This window comes from Saccopteryx bilineata, chromosome 9 (assembly GCF_036850765.1).
Source record: "Saccopteryx bilineata isolate mSacBil1 chromosome 9, mSacBil1_pri_phased_curated, whole genome shotgun sequence".
Lineage (NCBI taxonomy): Eukaryota > Metazoa > Chordata > Mammalia > Chiroptera > Emballonuridae > Saccopteryx > Saccopteryx bilineata.
In genome coordinates, this window is record NC_089498.1 from 42,678,364 (window position 1) to 42,696,042 (window position 17,679).

At 50.2% G+C, this 17,679-nt stretch overlaps 1 protein-coding gene across 3 annotated transcripts; it reads right to left on the minus strand.

The window, feature by feature from the left end:
* Positions 1-3,877: 3,877 nt before the first annotated feature.
* PRODH2 (proline dehydrogenase 2) lies at positions 3,878-17,460 on the minus strand. 3 transcript variants are annotated; one of them, XM_066243603.1, is made up of 10 exons: positions 17,215-17,460; positions 16,942-17,132; positions 16,609-16,747; positions 16,440-16,526; positions 13,025-13,105; positions 12,799-12,954; positions 12,556-12,722; positions 6,702-6,812; positions 5,157-5,242; positions 3,878-4,240 (listed from the first exon to the last, which is right to left on the minus strand). In XM_066243603.1, exons 1-10 carry the CDS (start codon positions 17,389-17,391, stop codon positions 4,056-4,058), a joined length of 1,380 nt encoding a protein of 459 aa, XP_066099700.1. In that variant the 5' UTR covers positions 17,392-17,460; the 3' UTR covers positions 3,878-4,055. The 3 variants fall into 3 exon arrangements, with proteins under 3 accessions (XP_066099700.1, XP_066099699.1, XP_066099701.1); XM_066243602.1 differs by having other exon boundaries at positions 16,942-17,138; XM_066243604.1 differs by having other exon boundaries at positions 4,221-4,359; positions 16,942-17,138.
* Between the last annotated feature and the right edge of the window lie 219 nt (positions 17,461-17,679).

Here is a 17,679-nt window from a genome sequence, read left to right on the forward strand (position 1 = left end):
CAATTGCACAGGTTGACCCTGGTTGTGGGGCTATGGCCTGGGCAGAGGTCGGGGCTGGGACTGGGGCTGCTGCCGAGAGCCAAGCTGCTGACCTTGTCCCAGGTTGGGCCCCTCTGGACTCTGCTGTGGCCTGTGACCTCAGGAGTCGCCAAGGCCTGCAGAGAGTGGTGGCAAAGAGTGGGACAGCTCCCTGAGTCCCCCACGATCCTGCCCTGGCTCCCCGCTGGGCTGCAGAGGAGCTCTGGGGCATCACAAAGGGCTCAGACCTGTGTCATTCTGCCTCTGGTAGCCACCTCATAGTACAGTGTCTTGGCATACAAACACTGGTTGGAATTGGGGAATGTAGCTGAGCTGTGCCCAGCATCTGCCGCTGACCCTCCTTGCCCTCAAACTTGGTGGGAAGCTTTGGGGTACAGGGCAGAGTGTGGTCCAGTCCACCAGGAGCTCACCTTAGGAGCTGAGTCTGGTGGAAAAGAGGCTGGATGTGGGGTCATAGGCCCTACCTAAGGTTCCAAGGCTACCACCTACCCCTGCCAGCCTGTCCTTCGCCTGGCCATGCCCTCCTCCAGCAGGTGGCAGGCATTCTGCAGGCTTCCCAGTGGTCAGCAGGTCTGCCCAGCTCAGCCGAAACCAAGGCCAGGAAGAGGGACAGCACCAAGGGTTCCGAGGCGGCTCTGGCCTGCCTCTAGGTTAGCCTTTACTCAGGCCCGCCCCTCTTTTTTAGCCCCGGGCAGCTCTCCCTGGAGGAAGCAGGATTGGAGAATCAAAATGGGCAGGGTGCCTCAATAGGGCAGGGTGTAGGGTCACTCACGGACCAGGGAAGACCTCCTGGGCCAGGATACAGAAGTGGAAGTGGTCTGAGGGGGCAGTAGGCATATCACCACAGATGAACTCAAGTGGCAGACATGGGTACCGTTCAGGAGGTGGGGGCAGCGCTGGGCCTGGGCCTCCCCAGCGGTAGCCCTGCTGAAGCCTGTGGAGGCTGAGGGACCTGGTGAGCACTGACCGCTAGACAGGGACACTGGGTAGGAAGGGCTACAGGGATAGGATCTGGGCTGGGAAAGGAGTCCTGGGGCTTGGTAAGAAGGTCTGAAGATTACCTATCTGCTGAAGGAAAAGAGACCTAAGAAGGAGTGACACCTATGGACCGTACGAGCAGGTCCAGAGGAACAGGACAGTCCAATGGCAGGGTCTATGAGCTGGGAGAGAGCCCTGCGTGCAGTGGCTGGGGTCCGAGGGAGGAGACAGGGCTCAAAGTCTGCGGGCTATGAGAGGGTCTGAGGGTTGGGGCTCAGGCTGAAGTTTGGCGAAGGGATCTTTGGGCTGGGGGAAGGGATGGAGCCAGGCTCTGAAAAAGGGGTGGGGCCTGGGGCTGCAGGAAGGGTGGAGAGGAAGGGGAAGCCTGAGGGCATAGTTATTGGGAGGACCTAGTAAGCTCTGAAAAGGTTCTGGGGCCCAGGGGGCTTGGTACCTATGGTTGGACTCTGACAGTGATTACCACGTGACTGCCACGTGACCACCACGTGACTCTGGGACACCAGTTCTGGCTATTTGGATGGGACCCCTAAGTACAGGCTTGCCAGTGACTTCCAGCCACATTGCCACTCGCTCAGTAAGCTCGCTCTAGTGAGAAGCACCCCTCCCCCTAGGGCTCTGAGGTGATTAAAGAGACACTAATGTCTGTCCAGAGCTGCCAGCTGCACCCTACATGTTACCCTCTTCGTACCCATCTCCCAGAACTTGTTTGAGGTGACTGGCCCTTCTTGATCCCTGTGCTTGGCTGTCTTCACATGCTTCTCACCCACACCCCGGGCTGTTTCCTCTCTCTGTCCCTAACTCAGCCTCTCCTCTTTGCCCCAGACCTAAGGCCCCACAGTGTCCTGTTCACCTCCTCTTGGACATCCCCTGGGAACTTCATACTCACTAGATCCCACACTGGCTTCAGTATCTCCCCCAAACTGCATTTTTTCCCAGATCTGTATCTTAGGATTGGCCTCACTGTCTCCTCTTCAAGCTAGAATGCTAGGCCTTGCCCTGAATGTCTCCTTCCCATCCAGCTTATCAGCCCCATGTCCCTCTGACCTCCTGATTGTCTCCCCATGGAGGTCCACTCACAACATGACAGCCAGGGAGATCTTCTTCAAGCCAAAGCTGACCCTGTCCCTCCCCTGCTTGAAACCCTCTTGACTCCCCAGTCAAAAGGCCCGTGGGACCTGGTCTGAGTCCTGCAGCCTGGCATCTAACACTGTATCAGAGTCCTGCAGCCCGGCGTCTAACACCGTATCGGAGTCCTGCAGCCTGGCGTCTAACACCCCTGCAGCCCGGCGTCTGACACCGTATCGGAGTCCCGCGGCCCGGCGTCTGACACCGTATCGGAGTCCTGCGGCGCGACCCAGCGTCTGACACCGTATCAGAGTCCCGCGGCCCGGCGTCTGACACCGTATCAGAGTCCCGCGGCCCGGCGACTGACACCGTATCAGAGTCCCGCGGCGTGGCCCGGCGTCTGACACCGTATCGGAGTCCTGCGGCGCGGCCCGGCGTCTAACACCGTATCAGAGTCCCGCGGCCCGGCGTCTAACACCGTATCAGAGTCCCGCGGCCCGGCATCTAACACCGTATCAGAGTCCTGCGCCCGGCATCTAACACTGTATCAGAGTCCCGCAGCCCGGCGTCTAACACCGTATCAGAGTCCTGCAGCCCGGCATCTAACACTGTATCACTTGGCCTGGCCCGCCGTCTTGTCCTTGCTTCCTCACTCCTCAGTTTGTTTCACGGTTCTCTGTTTATGCACTTGCCTTTGAATGTTCATCTCAGTAGTCACTTGGTCATTTTTATGAACACTCTAGGAAGATCTCTTGACCACCAAGTGTCTCCTCTGGCCTTTGTTGATGTTAATTTCCTCAACATCAGGCTGTGCTCTGCATGGGCTTCCTCCACCACGGCCCAACCATTCTGGGTTTTCGCTCTCTGAAGATGGTTCTGTCTACCCGGACTGGACTAGAAGCCCTGTGAGGGTGGACTTGGGGTTGTCGTTGGTATTGTTGTGTCCCCAGCATTGTTCACCTCAGTCTAGCTCAGAAGAGGCCTCAGAAAATGTTATTAAATGAGAGAGTGGCTTGCCTCTTCCCTCTGTCCCTTCTTGTCTGTGTGGCCTTAACCTAGCCTTTGACGTCAGTGCTTCCGTGTCTGTTCTTCATCTGGGCACCCACTGGAGTGAAGAAAGTTTCTGCTTCAGCCACTGACTGTCTGAGTAGAGCTAACTCTAGGCCCATTACAAGGTAGACTGCCTGAGCCTGACCAGGCGGTGGCGCAGTGGATAGAGCGTCGGACTGGGATGCAGAAGGATCCAGGTTTGAGACCCCAAGGTTGCCAGCTTGAGCGTGGGCTCATCTGGTTTGAGCAAAAGGCTCACTGGCTTGGACCCAAGGTTGCTGGCTCCAGCAAGGGGTTGCTTGGTCTGCTGAGGGCCCACGGTCAAGGCACATATGAGAGAGCAATCAATGAACAACTAAGAAGTCGCAACGCTCAACGAGAAACTAATGATTGATGCTTCTCATCTCTCTCCGTTCCTGTCTGTCTGTCCCTGTCTATCTCTGCCTCTGTAAAAAAATAAAAAAAAGTAAAAAAAAATAAAAAAACAAGGTAGACTGCCCGAGGGTGGGAGGAAGCTCCCTTAGTCTTTTTTTTTTTTTTTTTTTTTTAGATTTTATTTATTCATTATAGAGAGGAGAGAGAGAGAGAGAGAGAAGGGGGAGGAGCAGGAAGCATCAACTCCCACATGTGCCCTGACCAGGCAAGCCCAGGGTTTCGGGCCGGCAACCTCAGTGTTTCCAGGTTGACGCTTTATCCACTGCGCCACCACAGGTCAGGCGCTCCCTTAGTCTTTAATCAATGCTCTTGTTTCCTAGTGTTATCTAAAGGTCTCTTTAGAGCTGCAGAGAACCTTAGCTTGGCTGAGGTCAATATTAGCCCTGTCCAAGGAGGAAACTTCAGGGCAAGGCAGCAGTCTGGGTAGGAGCTCAGGACCTTTATTGACCACAGCACCCCTGGGTGCGTTAATGGGGTGCCCGCAGGCCCTTCCCCAGCAGCCTCCGCTGAAGTTCTTGACTGAGCAGCTTCCACTCCCTGCGGGCACCCTGCACCACACTCCGGTTCTCCTGGGCCCGCCGGATCAGGTAGGGGATCACCTCCTCCAGGGAGCCGTAGGGGATGGATTTATACACGGCATAGCCAGCCTGCCCTGTAGGGAGAGTGTTGGCAGCATGTGGGCTCAGGCTGGGGGAGAGGCTTCCTCATCTGGAACAGAGATTTCCAGTTCTGAGGACATGCCAGACTTGGTGAGTTAGACAAAATTTCCCACTGAAAAACTAAAAATTTTGAGTAAACAATTAAAAAAGTTTAAGTTATTACAATGTTGCCAAGAGAATAAGAAATGTACTAATCCAAGAATGAAGAGGAAGTGAAAACCAGACAGGGAAAGGATGCGCAAGAAGCACTTCTGCCTTATTGAGCTGCTATTTGATGACTTTACAGAGTTGAGGCGAGACAGAAATTGAGGCCCAAAGTCTGACCAGAGTGAGAGGTGCAAAGGAGAACTTCCCCGCATTAAACTGGAATACAAACTCTACACCCTCTGAGCAAGAGTTCCCCCACTCCTAGGGGACGGCCTTGACAACTAGCAGAGTAGGAAAGAAAACAGAGAAATCCATCTCTGAGAAGGCTGGGGCCATGGGTTAGTCTCCTCACATATTTATAGCCCAAATTTGTGTTATCTGAGATGTCTCAAGAAACCTCAAGCTATGAATTTCAGGTACAGTGGTTTTGCACCCTCTTCGCATCTGGCAGAGGAAAACATAAATCTTCTGGTCTCAGGTCCTGGGGAGCAACACAGTAAAGATAATGAAGCATGTAAGAAACACAGCACCATGGTCAAGAGCGAGCAATGCAACAGACGGCAGGCACAGAGACAGAGGCCCGCAAGGCCTTTCCACACTGGAGCAACAGACTTATCTGGAAGAGACTGGGGCGTCTGCAGGCTCTAGATAGGAGCATGGCCAGGCATTGGTTGAAGATAACAAAAGGGACCTGGCTGAGAAGGAATGAGGCCTGAGGCCAGGTAGGGCATGGTGGTGGTTGGGAATGGGTGATTCACATACCTAATGCCAGGGAGACATGGTCACACATCCCCAGAAGTTGTCCAAAACAGACAGGCCCATCCAGAGGAATGCCCAGCTCCCACATGCTGTAGAGAAGCCCACATTATCAATCCAGACAGTGGCTGGATCTAGAGCTGAAAGTCAGCCATTAAGCACCCATATGACTGTTCCAGTTATTTTTTTAAAATTTTTTGTGGTGACAGAGACAGAGAGAGTCAGAGGAGGGACAGATAGGGACAGACAGATAGGAAGGGAGAGAGATGAGAAACATCAATTCTTTGTTGTGGCTCCTTAGTTGTTCATTGATTTGCTTTCTCATATGTGCCTTGACCCGGGGGGCTACAGCAGACCGAGTGATCCTTTGCTCGAGCTAGAGACCTTGGGCTCAAGCTGGTGAGCTTTGCTCAAACCAGATGTGCCCATGCTCAAGCTGGTGACCTCAGGGTCTTGAACTTGGGTCCTCTACATCCCAGTCCGATGCTCTATCCCAGGGGTCAGGAACCTTTTTGGCTGAGAGAGCCATGAATGCCACATATTTTAAAATGTAATTTCATGAGAGCCATGTACATTAGGCATTATCCAATAAAAATTTGGTGTTGTCCTGGAAGACAGCTATGTTTGGCTCCAGCCACCCACAACCATGAACATGAGTGGTAGGAAATGAATGGATTGTAATACATGAGAATGTTTTATATTTTTAACGTTATTATTATTATTTTCTATTAAAGTTTTGTCTGCGAGCCAAATGCAGCCATCAAAAGAGCCATATCTGTCTGACCAGGTGGTGGCGCAGTGGATAGCTTGTTGGACTGGGATGCAGAGGACCCAGGTTCGAGACCCCAAGGTCACCAGCTTGAGCGCAGGCTCATCTGGTTTGAGCAAAAGCTCACCAGCTTGGACCCAAGGTCGCTGGCTTGAGCAAGGGGTTACTCGGTCTGCTGAAGGCCTGCGGTCAAGGCACATATGAGAAAGCAATCAATGAACAACTAAGGTCTCGCAACAAAAAACTGATGATTGATGCTTCTCATTTTCTTCCATTCCTGTCTGTCTGTCCCTGTCTATCCCTCACTCTGACTCTCTCTCGGTCTCTGTAAAAAAATTAAAAAAAAAAAAAAAAAAAAAAAGAATAAAAATCTATAAAAAAACAAAACAAAAAAAGAGCCGCATCTGGCTCACGAGCCATAGGTTCCCGACCCCTGCTCTATCCACTGCGCCACCGCCTGGTCAGGTTGACTGTTCCAGTTATTTAAGCATTGAAATATTTCTAAGCTTAATGATCAATAACCATTGTTCTGAGGTCCCTGAAAGCTCCCCTATGAATCCCAATTCCTTCTCTGGAAACCTCAGACCTCCTCATGCTCTAGCAAATGAAGGGCGATGCCTTGTTCAGCTGGGGCCAGGAAGACCTACAGGCTTAATGAGGGTTAAGTGAATTCCTCTGAATTTACTGTCCTCACACTGCTCCTCCCCTTGTTCCACGGCCACCATTCTCTACCCATCCCTGGCACACGAACGAGGAGAGGAAGGGAGAGGACCACGTCATACCGTTCTGTTGCCTGGTGAACAGATTCCTCATTGTGGGAAGCCACCATGAGGTGGCACGTGGGGCTGTGGTGGGACACATAGGTCAGCATCAGCTCCAGACAGCGCCTGTAACTGAAGATAGATGTTCTGTTCAGTTACGGTAAGTGAGGGTCAGGCCTCAGGATTGGGCATTTCTGTCCTTGGGACATGGGGTGCCTAAGGGCTAGGATTCTGGAGTTATAAAATATCCCACTTCCGGGAGGGAGGGAGGGAGAGAGTTAGGGGGAGGGGGAGGGGCACAGAGAACTAGATAGAGGGTGACGGAGGACAATCTGACTTTGGGTGAGGGGTTTGCAACATAATTTGATGACAAAATAACCTAGACATGTTTTCTTTGAATATATGTACCCTGATTTATTAATGTCATCCCATTACCATTAATAAAAATTTATTAAAAAAAAAATATCCCACTTCTACTTGAACCAGCTGCAAGGGACATCCCTTCTCCAAGCCTTTTTCCTCTCTTGTAACAATTCAAGTTTACCTAACAGTGATGCTGTGAGGATGGAGTAGAATGAAGGTGTACAGAAAGCCTTTGGCACATGGCAGTCTCACAACAAAGGGTCACATCACATGCAAGATATGACACTTTCTCTAGGTCATTCACTGCAACATTGTCTACAGAACACGAATAGAACAGCCCAAATGTCTATAAATAGGGGACTGGCTAGATGAAGGAGGGCACACGGAGGGTGGTGGAGCGCCGTGCAGCTGTGAAAAGAGCAAGAACACTCTGGGCTCTGATATAGAAAGGTGAAAAGACTGCGAATGCTTTCAGAGCTGCTGTAGGCCAAGTGCCGCCCCGCAGCCTTCACATGTATGCTGGTTTTCATGGCCCTCAGATCTGTCCTTTGCTTTTTTTTTTTTTTTTTTTGTATTTTTCTGAAGCTGGAAACGGGAAGAGACAGTCAGACAGACTCCCGCATGCGCCCGACCGGGATCCACCCGGCACGCCCACAAGGGGCGACGCTCTGCCCACCAGGGGGCGATGCTCTGCCCCTCCGAGGCGTCGCTCTGTTGCGATCAGAGCCACTCTAGCGCCTGGGGTAGAGGCCAAGGAGCCATCCCCGGTGCCTGAGCCATCTTTGCTCCAATGGAGCCTCGGCTGTGGGAGGGGAAGAGAGAGACAGAGAGGAAGGAGAGGGGGAGGGGTGGAGAAGCAGATGGGCGCTTCTCCTCTGTGCCCTGGCCGGGAATCGAACCCGGGATTCCTGCACACCAGGCCGACGCTCCACCACTGAGCCAACCAGCCAGGGCTGTTCTTTGCTCTTCTCTGCCCCTCAGGAAGCTGACTTTTACATTCTGCATCACCTATGGAGTCATGGGTAGGAGAGCAGAAGGTGGGAGGAAAGAGAGATTGGGTGTTTTGCCTCTTAGGCCCCTCCCGGACCCACCCTAACTGTCCTTCGTGTGGCCACACCTCCTCCAGTGTGGCCTTTCTTCCTCACCTATAACACAGGTGCAACAGCTTCCCACTTTTGTGGGTTCCCAGGTGCCTCCACATTCCCTGTGGACTCTTTGGTCCTTGGCCACACTCCATAAATGTAGTGCCTTCCCTAAATCTCCTTTATCCTCTCTGACACACATGTATTTACTTATCTCACTCTCAAATCAACTTGGTGAGGTAGATGTTCCTCCATTTTGCAGAGAAGGAAAATGAAGCTCAAAGAGGTTACGTCTTTTGTGTGCAGGTCACACAGCTAAAAATGGCCGAGTTTGGATTTGAGCCCAGGCTGTTTGAGGCTTCAAGGCCTGAGCTTATTATCACTAGACTATTTTGCTTTTAAGATATGCAGTTGAATGGAAAAGCAAGGAGCAGTATGTAGACATGATGGATTTTGCAAATACAAAATCTTTGTGTTTGCCTCTATACGCTTAAAGGAATTTAGAAAACACATGTAAAAAACTAACAAAAGGGGTTACTTGTGAGAGCATGGGAGATGCCATGATTAGATTGGGATTTGGGTCAAAATGAGATATGTCAGGGTATTTCTTTTCTTTTTTCTTTTATATAGACAGAAAGAGGGACAGACAGACAGAAAGGAAGAGAGATGAGGAGCATCAACTAACTCACAGTGTGGCACTTTAGTTGTTCATTGATTGCTTTCTCATATGTGCCTTGACCAGAGGGCTCCAGCCAAGCCAGTGACCCTTTGCTCAAGCCAGCGATTGTGGGCTTCAAGCCAGTGACCTTTGGATTCAAGCCAGTGACCATGGGGTCATGTCTATGATCCAACACTCAAACCGGCAACCTTGGGGTTTCAAACCTGGGTCTTCAGTGTCCCAGGTCAACACTCTATCCACTGTACCACTGCCTAATCAGGCTCAGTATATTTATTTTTACATTACATTGATCTTTTAATCATATGAATTTATAATTATTCAAAATCTCTATTAAACTGTGAACGATACCAGGTCAAAGAGGATGTGTAGAAATTGCACATCCTCATACAGTGCTGGTGTGAATGTAAAATGGTGCAGGACTCTGAAAAACTATCTGGAAATTCCTCAAAAGTTTAAACATGAAGTTACCCTGTGACCCAGTGATCCCACTCCCATATAATTGAACTTTCAGGAGAATTAAAAATGTATGTTTACACAAAGATGTGTACATGTATGTTCACAGCAGCAATATTCACAACAGCCAAAAAATGGAAACAATTCAAATATCCATCAACTAATGAATGGATAAATAGAATGTGGTCCATTCATACAATGGAATATTCCCTAGTCATAAAAATGAATAAAGCACAGATACATACTATAACATGGTTGAACCGTGAAAACATGCAGAGTAAAATAAGCCAGATACAAAGGCCATATAATGCATGATTTCATTTATATGAAATGTCCAAGAGAAGCAAATCCATAGAGACAGAAACGATTAGTGGTTGCCAGGGGTTGAGGGGAGGAGGGAATAGGGAGTGACTGCTAATGAATTGGTTATGGGTTTCTTTTTGAAATGATGAAAATATTCTGAAATTAGATAGTGGTGATGGTTGCACAACCTTGTGATATACTAAAATCTAATGGATTAATTGTACACTTTTTTTTTTCCGAAGCTGGAAACGGGGAGAGACAGTCAGATAGACTCCCGCATGTGCCCGACCGGGATCCACCCGGCACGCCCACCAGGGGCGACACTCTGCCCACCAGGGGGTGATGCTCTGCCCCTCCCGGGCGTCGCTCTGTTGCGACCAGAGCCACTCTAGCGCCTGGGGCAGAGGCCAAGGAGCCATCCCCAGCGCCCAGGCCATCTTTGCTCCAATGGAGCCTCGGCTGTGGGAGGGGAAGAGAGAGACAGAGAGGAAGGAGAGGGGGAGGGGTGGAGAAGCAGATGGGCGCTTCTTCTGTGTGCCCTGGCCGGGAATTGAACCCGGGACTTCTGCACGCCAGGCCGACGCTCTACCACTGAGCCAACTGGCCAGGGTCTAATTGTACACTTTTAAGTGTGATTTTTTTTTTTAGGTGAGAAAAGGGGAGAAGTGAGGCATACTCCTGCATGCACCTGACTGGGATCCACCTGCAACCCCATCTGGGGCCGATACTGAGTACCAAGCTATTTTTAGCACCTGAGGCTGATGTGCTTGGACAAGCTGAGCTATCCTCAGCACCTGGGGCCATACTCAAGCCAGTCGAGCCACTGGCTGTAGGAGGAGAAGAGGTAGAAAGGGGCATAATGAGGGGGAGAGGTCACTTCTCCTCTGTGCCCTGACCTGGAATTGAACCTGGGACATCCATATACCAGGCCTACATTCTATCCACTGAGCCACTGTCCAGGGCCAAGTGTGAATTTATTTTTAAATATTTTATTTATTGATTTTACAGAAAGAGGAAAGGTGGGGAAGCAAGAAGTATCTACTCATTGTTGCTTCTCTTTAGTTGCTTTGCTTGTCATATGTGCCTTGAACAGGCAAGCCAGTAGCATAGCGAGGGGGGGGGCAAGGGGGTCTATCATGCCCCGGGCGCTACTCGCAGAGGGGTCCCAAATGGTCGCCAAGACAAACAAAAAAAGCATAGTAGAAGGGGAGGGGGGTGCCAATAAAGTGTTGTGCCTGGGTGCCAGTTATGTTCGCTACGCCACTGAGGCAAGCCTAGGGTTTTGAACTTGCAACCTCAGCATTCCAGGTCGACCTTTTATTCACTGTGCCACCACAGGCCAGACTCAAGTGTGAATTGTATGGCATGTGAATTATATGGTACTTACTTAGAAACACTCACTGGCCCTGGATGCAACCCTAGGTTCCAACCATGGCTTAGCCACTTGCCCTGAAAGCTTTGGGAATTCTCTGCAGTTGTACAAGCCTCTCCTTGATCCACTGTGAAATGGAGTCAGATTTTAAAAACTCCATGAGAGCTTGACTAGATGGTGGCGCAGTGGATAGAGCATTGGACTGGGACACAGAGGACCCAGGTTCAAGAACCAGAGGTCGCCAGCTTGAGCGCGGGTTTATCTGGTTTGAGCAAGGCTCACCAGCTTGAGCCCAAGGTCACTGGCTCGAGCAAGGGGTCACTCAGTCTGCTGTAGCCCCCTGGTCAAGGCACATATGAGAAAGCAATCAATGAACAACTAAGGAGCCGCAATAAAGAATTGATGCTTCTCATCTCTCTCCCTTCCTGTCTGTCTGTCCCTATCCATCCCTCTCTCTGACTGACTCTCTCTGTCTCTGCCACAAATAAACGAACAAACAAAAAACTCCATGAGGACAGGACCTAGGGCCACCTTAGTTGCCACTGTGACCAGGATCCAAAACAGGTCCTGATCTAAATCAGATGGTCAACAAGTCAGTGTTGAAGAAAGAAATTTCTTCTTTTCAAAGCCATGAGGTGGGGGTCCAAAGAGCTCACCCCCACCTTGCACCAGCACAGGGTGGTTTGAGATGGGTAAGAATATAGGTTCTACCAGTCAGTCTGTCTGGGCTGAATTCTTGGCCCTGCCACTTACTAGCTACGTGACCTTGGGTAAGTGATTCCACTTCTTGGTGCCTCAGTTTCATTCTCTGTGCAATAGGGATGATGATAATAGAACCCACTGCTTGCAGTTGTTTATTAATTCATTCTGTAGATCTGGACTGAGTGAGCACCACCGTGCAACAGGCACAGTTTTAGGCACAGAGGTTCAGCAGTGAACAAAGCAGAGACCACCTGGCCTCCAGCGCCCATACACTAATGGGGGAGACAGACAATGAGCAATTTAATATGAAACTGAATAGAACATCAATTACTGGTAAGTGATAAAGAGAAAAAATAAATCCAGGAAGACAGTGGATGAGGAAGTGCTCTAGTTCATGATAAGGAAGTAGGGGAAGGTCCCATTAGAAGGTACCAATACACAAGGACCTAAGGGTCTGAGTGGTTGAGCCATGCAGCTGTCTGAATGGAGAACATTCTGGGCAGAGGGACAAGAAGTGCAAAAAGGCACGGGGATCATCAATGAGTGCAGTGAGTGAGGGGAAGAATGGAAGGGAAAGTCAGAGAGGGGACGGTGACTTGATCATGTGGGTCTTGTGGGCTGCTGTAAGGATTTGGGGTTTCCTGAGGGTGCAGTGGGATCCGCGGAAGGATTCGGAACTGAGGAGAAACATGACTTGACTTTTTTATAGACAGAGCTTCCTCTGGCTGCATGTGGGGAACAGATTGGGAAGGGGAGCAAAGGAGAGAGCAAGGAGTTCAAGGAGGATGCTGCTGATCAGGCGGAAGCGGCTGGGTCCCAGAAGGAAGGGGGAGTACCCGATGCTCAGCATCATGGGTAGTGAGCTGTAAAGGTTAGATGTTACTATTATTTGTCTCAGAGGCTGGCCTGACCTACTCCTACCTCCAACTGGTAGCCTCATAGTCAGGCTGAGTGGGATCTTTGGTCCCTTGGAGCTGGGCCACCTGTCTCTCCTTGTCCAGATATGCGCCTCGTACCAACTTCACTCCAAAGGCCAGGCCAGCCCTGTCTGCAGCTTCAGCATCCTGCCTCAGCCGCTCGTATGTGTCCTGGCAGAGCACACGGGCAGCCTCAGGTTGTGGCGCTGGAAGCCCAGCCCGAATTCCCCTGGAGCACACCACACACCTTCAGGTAGGCCTGGTAAGTATTCCACACCCAGGGCCCGTCCTCCCTGGGGCTGTTCCAGCGCAAGGCCAAGGCAGCCACCAGCAGAGAGAGAGCAGGATTCAGTGAGGTGTACTCAGCATCCACCAGGAGCCTCACGTTCTGGGCCCGAGCATGCTGAGAGCAAGAGACTGTGGTCAGAGTCACAACAGCTGCAGCAGAGTCAGGCCGCGGGAGGAGGCGTTACCTGTACCACCCGCTGCAAGCGCCTCAGAGAGGCCTGGAGATGCTGGGTTTGCTTAGTGCTGAGGCAGGAGACATGCAGGTCCTGGAGAAGGGAAGGAGGGAAGGCGAGAGCAGCTCAGGACTTTCCTCTGGGGCCTAGGATTCTTCCCCTCCACCACCAAGAAGGGGGAGATGTTTAGAAATTGTTAGAAATCCGAAAGGTTGCTATATCACATCTACACAGTTTACTGAACTATAATACAGTGGTTAAGAGCCCAGAATCTGAGTTTGAATCCTGGTTCTACTCCTTAATGTGTGGCCTTGAGTGAGTCATATAACCTCTCTGGGCCTCAATTTTCTTCTCTATAAAATGGAGATGATAACAGTAGTTTCCTCATGGAGTTATGTGGATAAAAATGGGTCAGTATACGAGATGTGCCTGGACGTAACAAGAACAGGACAGTGCCAGCACATAATAAGCACTCAATACATGTTGTCATTATTATAATAATAGGTGACTGCATGTACTATTTTCTTTATTTCGTTTCCACAATGATCCTAGTAAACAGGTGTTATTCTAAGCTCTATTTTCCAGTGAGGGAGTCAGAGCTCCGAGAGAGAAGTGATATGGAATTGACCTATAGAAAGTGCTTAAAGCAGCAGTTCTCAACCTGTGGGTCACGACCCCGGCGGGGGTCGAACGACCAAAACACAGGGGTCGCCTAAAGCCATCGGAAAATACATATTTATTATACAATACACTTTAAAATAAAATATGTATTTCTGATGGCTTTAGGCGACCCCTGTGTTTTGGTCATTCGACCCCCGCCGGGGTCGCGACCCACAGGTTGAGAACCGCTGGCTTAGAACAATGGTAACAAATGCCATAGGTGTTTCCTCCTATTAGTCTTTTAGGACCTCAACCTCCTTATCAAGTGCTCAGGGCTCACTGCAGCCCACTATGCTCCCCACCGCCTGGCCCCTCTGCTCTCACCGCCTCCCCTTCGACCTCACTGGCCTCCCTGCTATTGAACATGCTATTCCCACCTTAGAGCCTGTACTCCGGCTGTTCCTTCTGCCTTATGCACTCTCCCTGCACAGGTCCACTTACCTCTCCTCCAGATCTTTGTTCCCATATTCTCTTCTCAGCAGGTTTTCCCTGATTGAAATTTGCAACTGCCTGTCTGGGCTTTCCTTTCCCCTTCCTCACCTTATTTTCCCTTGCCGAGCTTATTTATACATAACTTGTTACATTTGGCTTTGGTTTTCATCTTTTAAGTGTCTCTTACCGCCTCCCTGACTAGCAAGTGAGTGCCTGAGGGCAGGGAGTTTGTTTGTCTTGGTCATCACTCCTCAGCCCCTAGCACAACACCTGGAACATGGCAGATGGCCAAGAAACATTTGGAGAATTAATACATCTGTAAAGCGGAAATCATAACTGTCTTCTAACTCAGTCTTGCTATAGGGTTTCTAAAAGGAAATGTCAGCATGCCCCCTGCAGCATGCTTTGGGGGGGTGGAAACTTGGAGGCCACCAGGTTGTCCATCCCAGGAGAGATAAACCACATCGCTAGAAGCAGCAATTGCAAGCAATGGATTAGATGTTCACATAGACACTTGGCTGAACATTAAAAGTCCAAGTGCGCAGTGGAAAAAGTATGAAACAGAATGAGAGGTACCGTAACACTATTTGTGTACATCTTAAAACATGCTCTCCAGACTGATGGAGGACAGGAGGAAGCTTTCTGCGATGATGGAAGTGCTCTATCACTTGATAGGAATTGAAATTGCTCAGGTTTGTGTATTTGTAAAAGCTCACCGAAGGATACATTTACAATATGTGCATTTTATTATATGGAAATTTTACTTAAAAAGAAATAAAGTACTGTAAATAGTTATTGAGCTCTAATTAGTGATATGCTTTCTGAAGCATTTGGGGAGAAGTGTGCAGATGCGTGCAATTTACTTTGAAATGCATAAAAAAAATAAGATTGATTGATGGATGAATAGGGCACTGGATAGAGGCACAGATGATTTAAAGCAAGTATAGTTAAATGTTAATGATGGCAGGTATATGGGTGTTCACTAAAATTCTTTCAATCTTTTTTTTTTTTTAGCAAGAGAGACAGATAGAGGGACAGATAGGTACAGACAGATAGGAAGAACAGAGATGAGAAGCATCAAGTCTTCATTGTGGCATCTTAGTTGCTCATTGATTGCTTTCTCATGTGTGCCTTGACCAGGAGGCTCCAGCAGGGTAAGTGACCCCCTTGTTCAATCCAGTGACGTTGGGCTCCAGCCAGCAACTTTGGGCTTCAAGCCAGTAACTTTGAGGTTCAAGCCAGCGACCATGGGGTCATGTCTATGATCCCACGCTCAAGCCAGCGACCCCGTGCTCAAGCCGATGAACCCACACTCAAGCCTGCGGCCTCGGGGTTTAGAACCTGAGTTCTCTGCATTTCAATCTGATGCTCTATCCACTGTACCACCGCCTGGTCAGGCTCTTTCAATGTTTTTATGTTTGAAAATTTTCATAATAAAATGTTGGAAAAAATATGCCCCCTAACAGTATATACTTGGCTGAACAAATCACAATAACAAAGATATACACTACACAGAATAGAGTGGATGCCAATGGCAGGCAGGGTAGAAATAGGACATGAAAATAAAAAGGAATGAAGGAATAAATGAAAGAATGAATGATTAAACTAAACCTCACTGGTCTAATTATAACTTCCAGCACATACTAACATAGCTGAGTTGATTGATTAAATATTGATATACTTTTTTTTTAAATTTAGTGAGAGGAGGGGTGGCAGAGACAGATTCCCATGTGCGCCCGGACTAGCATCCACCCAGCAAGCCCACTAGGAAGTGATGCTCTGCCCATCTGGAGCATTGCTCCATTGCTCAGCAACTGAGCTCTTCTTAGTGCCTGAGGTGGCGGCCATGAAGCCATCCTCAGCACCCAGAGCCAACTCACTCCAATTGAGCCATGGCTGCAGAAGAAGATGAGAAGAGAGAGAGGAGAGAGAAGCAAGAGGGGGAAGAGTGGAGAAGCAGATGGGTGCTTCTCCTGTGTGCTCTGACCAGGACTTGAACCCAGGACATCCACACACCGGGCCCATGCTCTAACACTGAACCAACTGGCCAGGGTTATACTTTCTTCTGATTGATAAAGAGCTGATGTCTTAATCACTCCTCAAAGCTCCGAGCCCCCAGTCCTCTCCTCTAGAAACTCCAGATGACCTGTATTCCATCCATTCCAACCATGGCCCAAGGCTACCACCACATTTATCTTGATTGTTCTGAGCCTGGAAAGTAGTTCAACAATTTGAACATCTCACTCACAAGTGTCTGCTACATGCAAGTTCAGGGGACTCCACTCCCCCAATATTCCCCCAGCCATTCATTTCTCCCTCAGCCCGAAATCTTTACCTTCCCAGAGTCCATAGCTTCTGCCAGCCTCTCAGGGCTCAGTTCCAAGGAAGCCCCTGGCCTTCTGACCCATGAAGTTAGCTCTTTCTGGAATGGGGTGATGGGTGAGATAGTGAGGGGGACGTAGTGGGCAGTCACACCTACCTCCCACATCCTGCTGGTCCCTTACACAGAGCCGAGTGCTGGTCAGCGCTGTCACCTTCAACTGCATGAGGATGTTCCCAGTTGGGCCAGAGCTCTCCGGGAGGCTTCGTGATAGGTCCACACACCGCAGCATAGCACTGAGGTTCCCCTCATACCAGGCCTCACTGCCCAGCCAGCAGGTGTCAGGTCCTGGAGCCTGCTAACCCCCTTCAGCCATCTTCCCAGCCTCCCTGGGCCCTAGCTCCCTATTCATCCAGTCTTTGTTTTAAATTTTCTTTTTAATATAACTTACCATGACAAGCCAGGAACTAGGCACATATGGAGAGTGGTGGCCCATGAGGTGGTTGTGCTTACTCACCCAGTCTTGACAGCTGAGTCTGGCTCCTCCTCAGTGGGCACTGCCAGCAGGGGCCGGAGGCTTAGGGTCTGGAGCTGTTGGACACAGGCCCTTACCTCCTCTGCTGTCTCGCCAGCCACAAACTGCCCATAGATGGATGCGCGGAGAAGTGTGCCTGAGAGCCGGGAGCCCAGGAGTCGCTGAGACCAGGCCTGGAACTGGGGTGATAGGGAGCAAGGGCTCAAGGCCAGACCCTGGTGAGCCCTTAGGCCAGTCCCCAAGGTCACTGCTCACCGCCAGGCCATGGGTGACCAAAGGGGGCCAGGCACACAGCCGTAACACCAGCAATGCTCGCGTCAGTTCTCCTGTGCCCTTAAGGTGGAAGGCTCCACCATCAAAGCTCAGGGGCTGCCAGCCCCTCGTTGGGGGGCCCGCCTGGGCGTAGAGCACTCGACAGGTTCGGAGCATCATGAACCCCTCACCACTTCCACACTAGGTAACGGCGCTTTGGAGGCAGCAGTGCTACCATCCAGTGACTGATTAACCAGGCAGTAGGTAGGGAAAGCTAAATCTTTAGGATCACAGGCTCTTTGGGAGACAGTTAATTATTAACTGATGGGGACAAAGTTCAGAATAACATCAGCAGTAAAGGAAACCCCGAATAACAGCCCCCCCAAACACTCAGCGTAATAGTTAGCTCACAGTTATTCGGTGGCCACCATGTGCCAGTGGGTGCCAAGTGAAAGCCTGGCTCTTGGA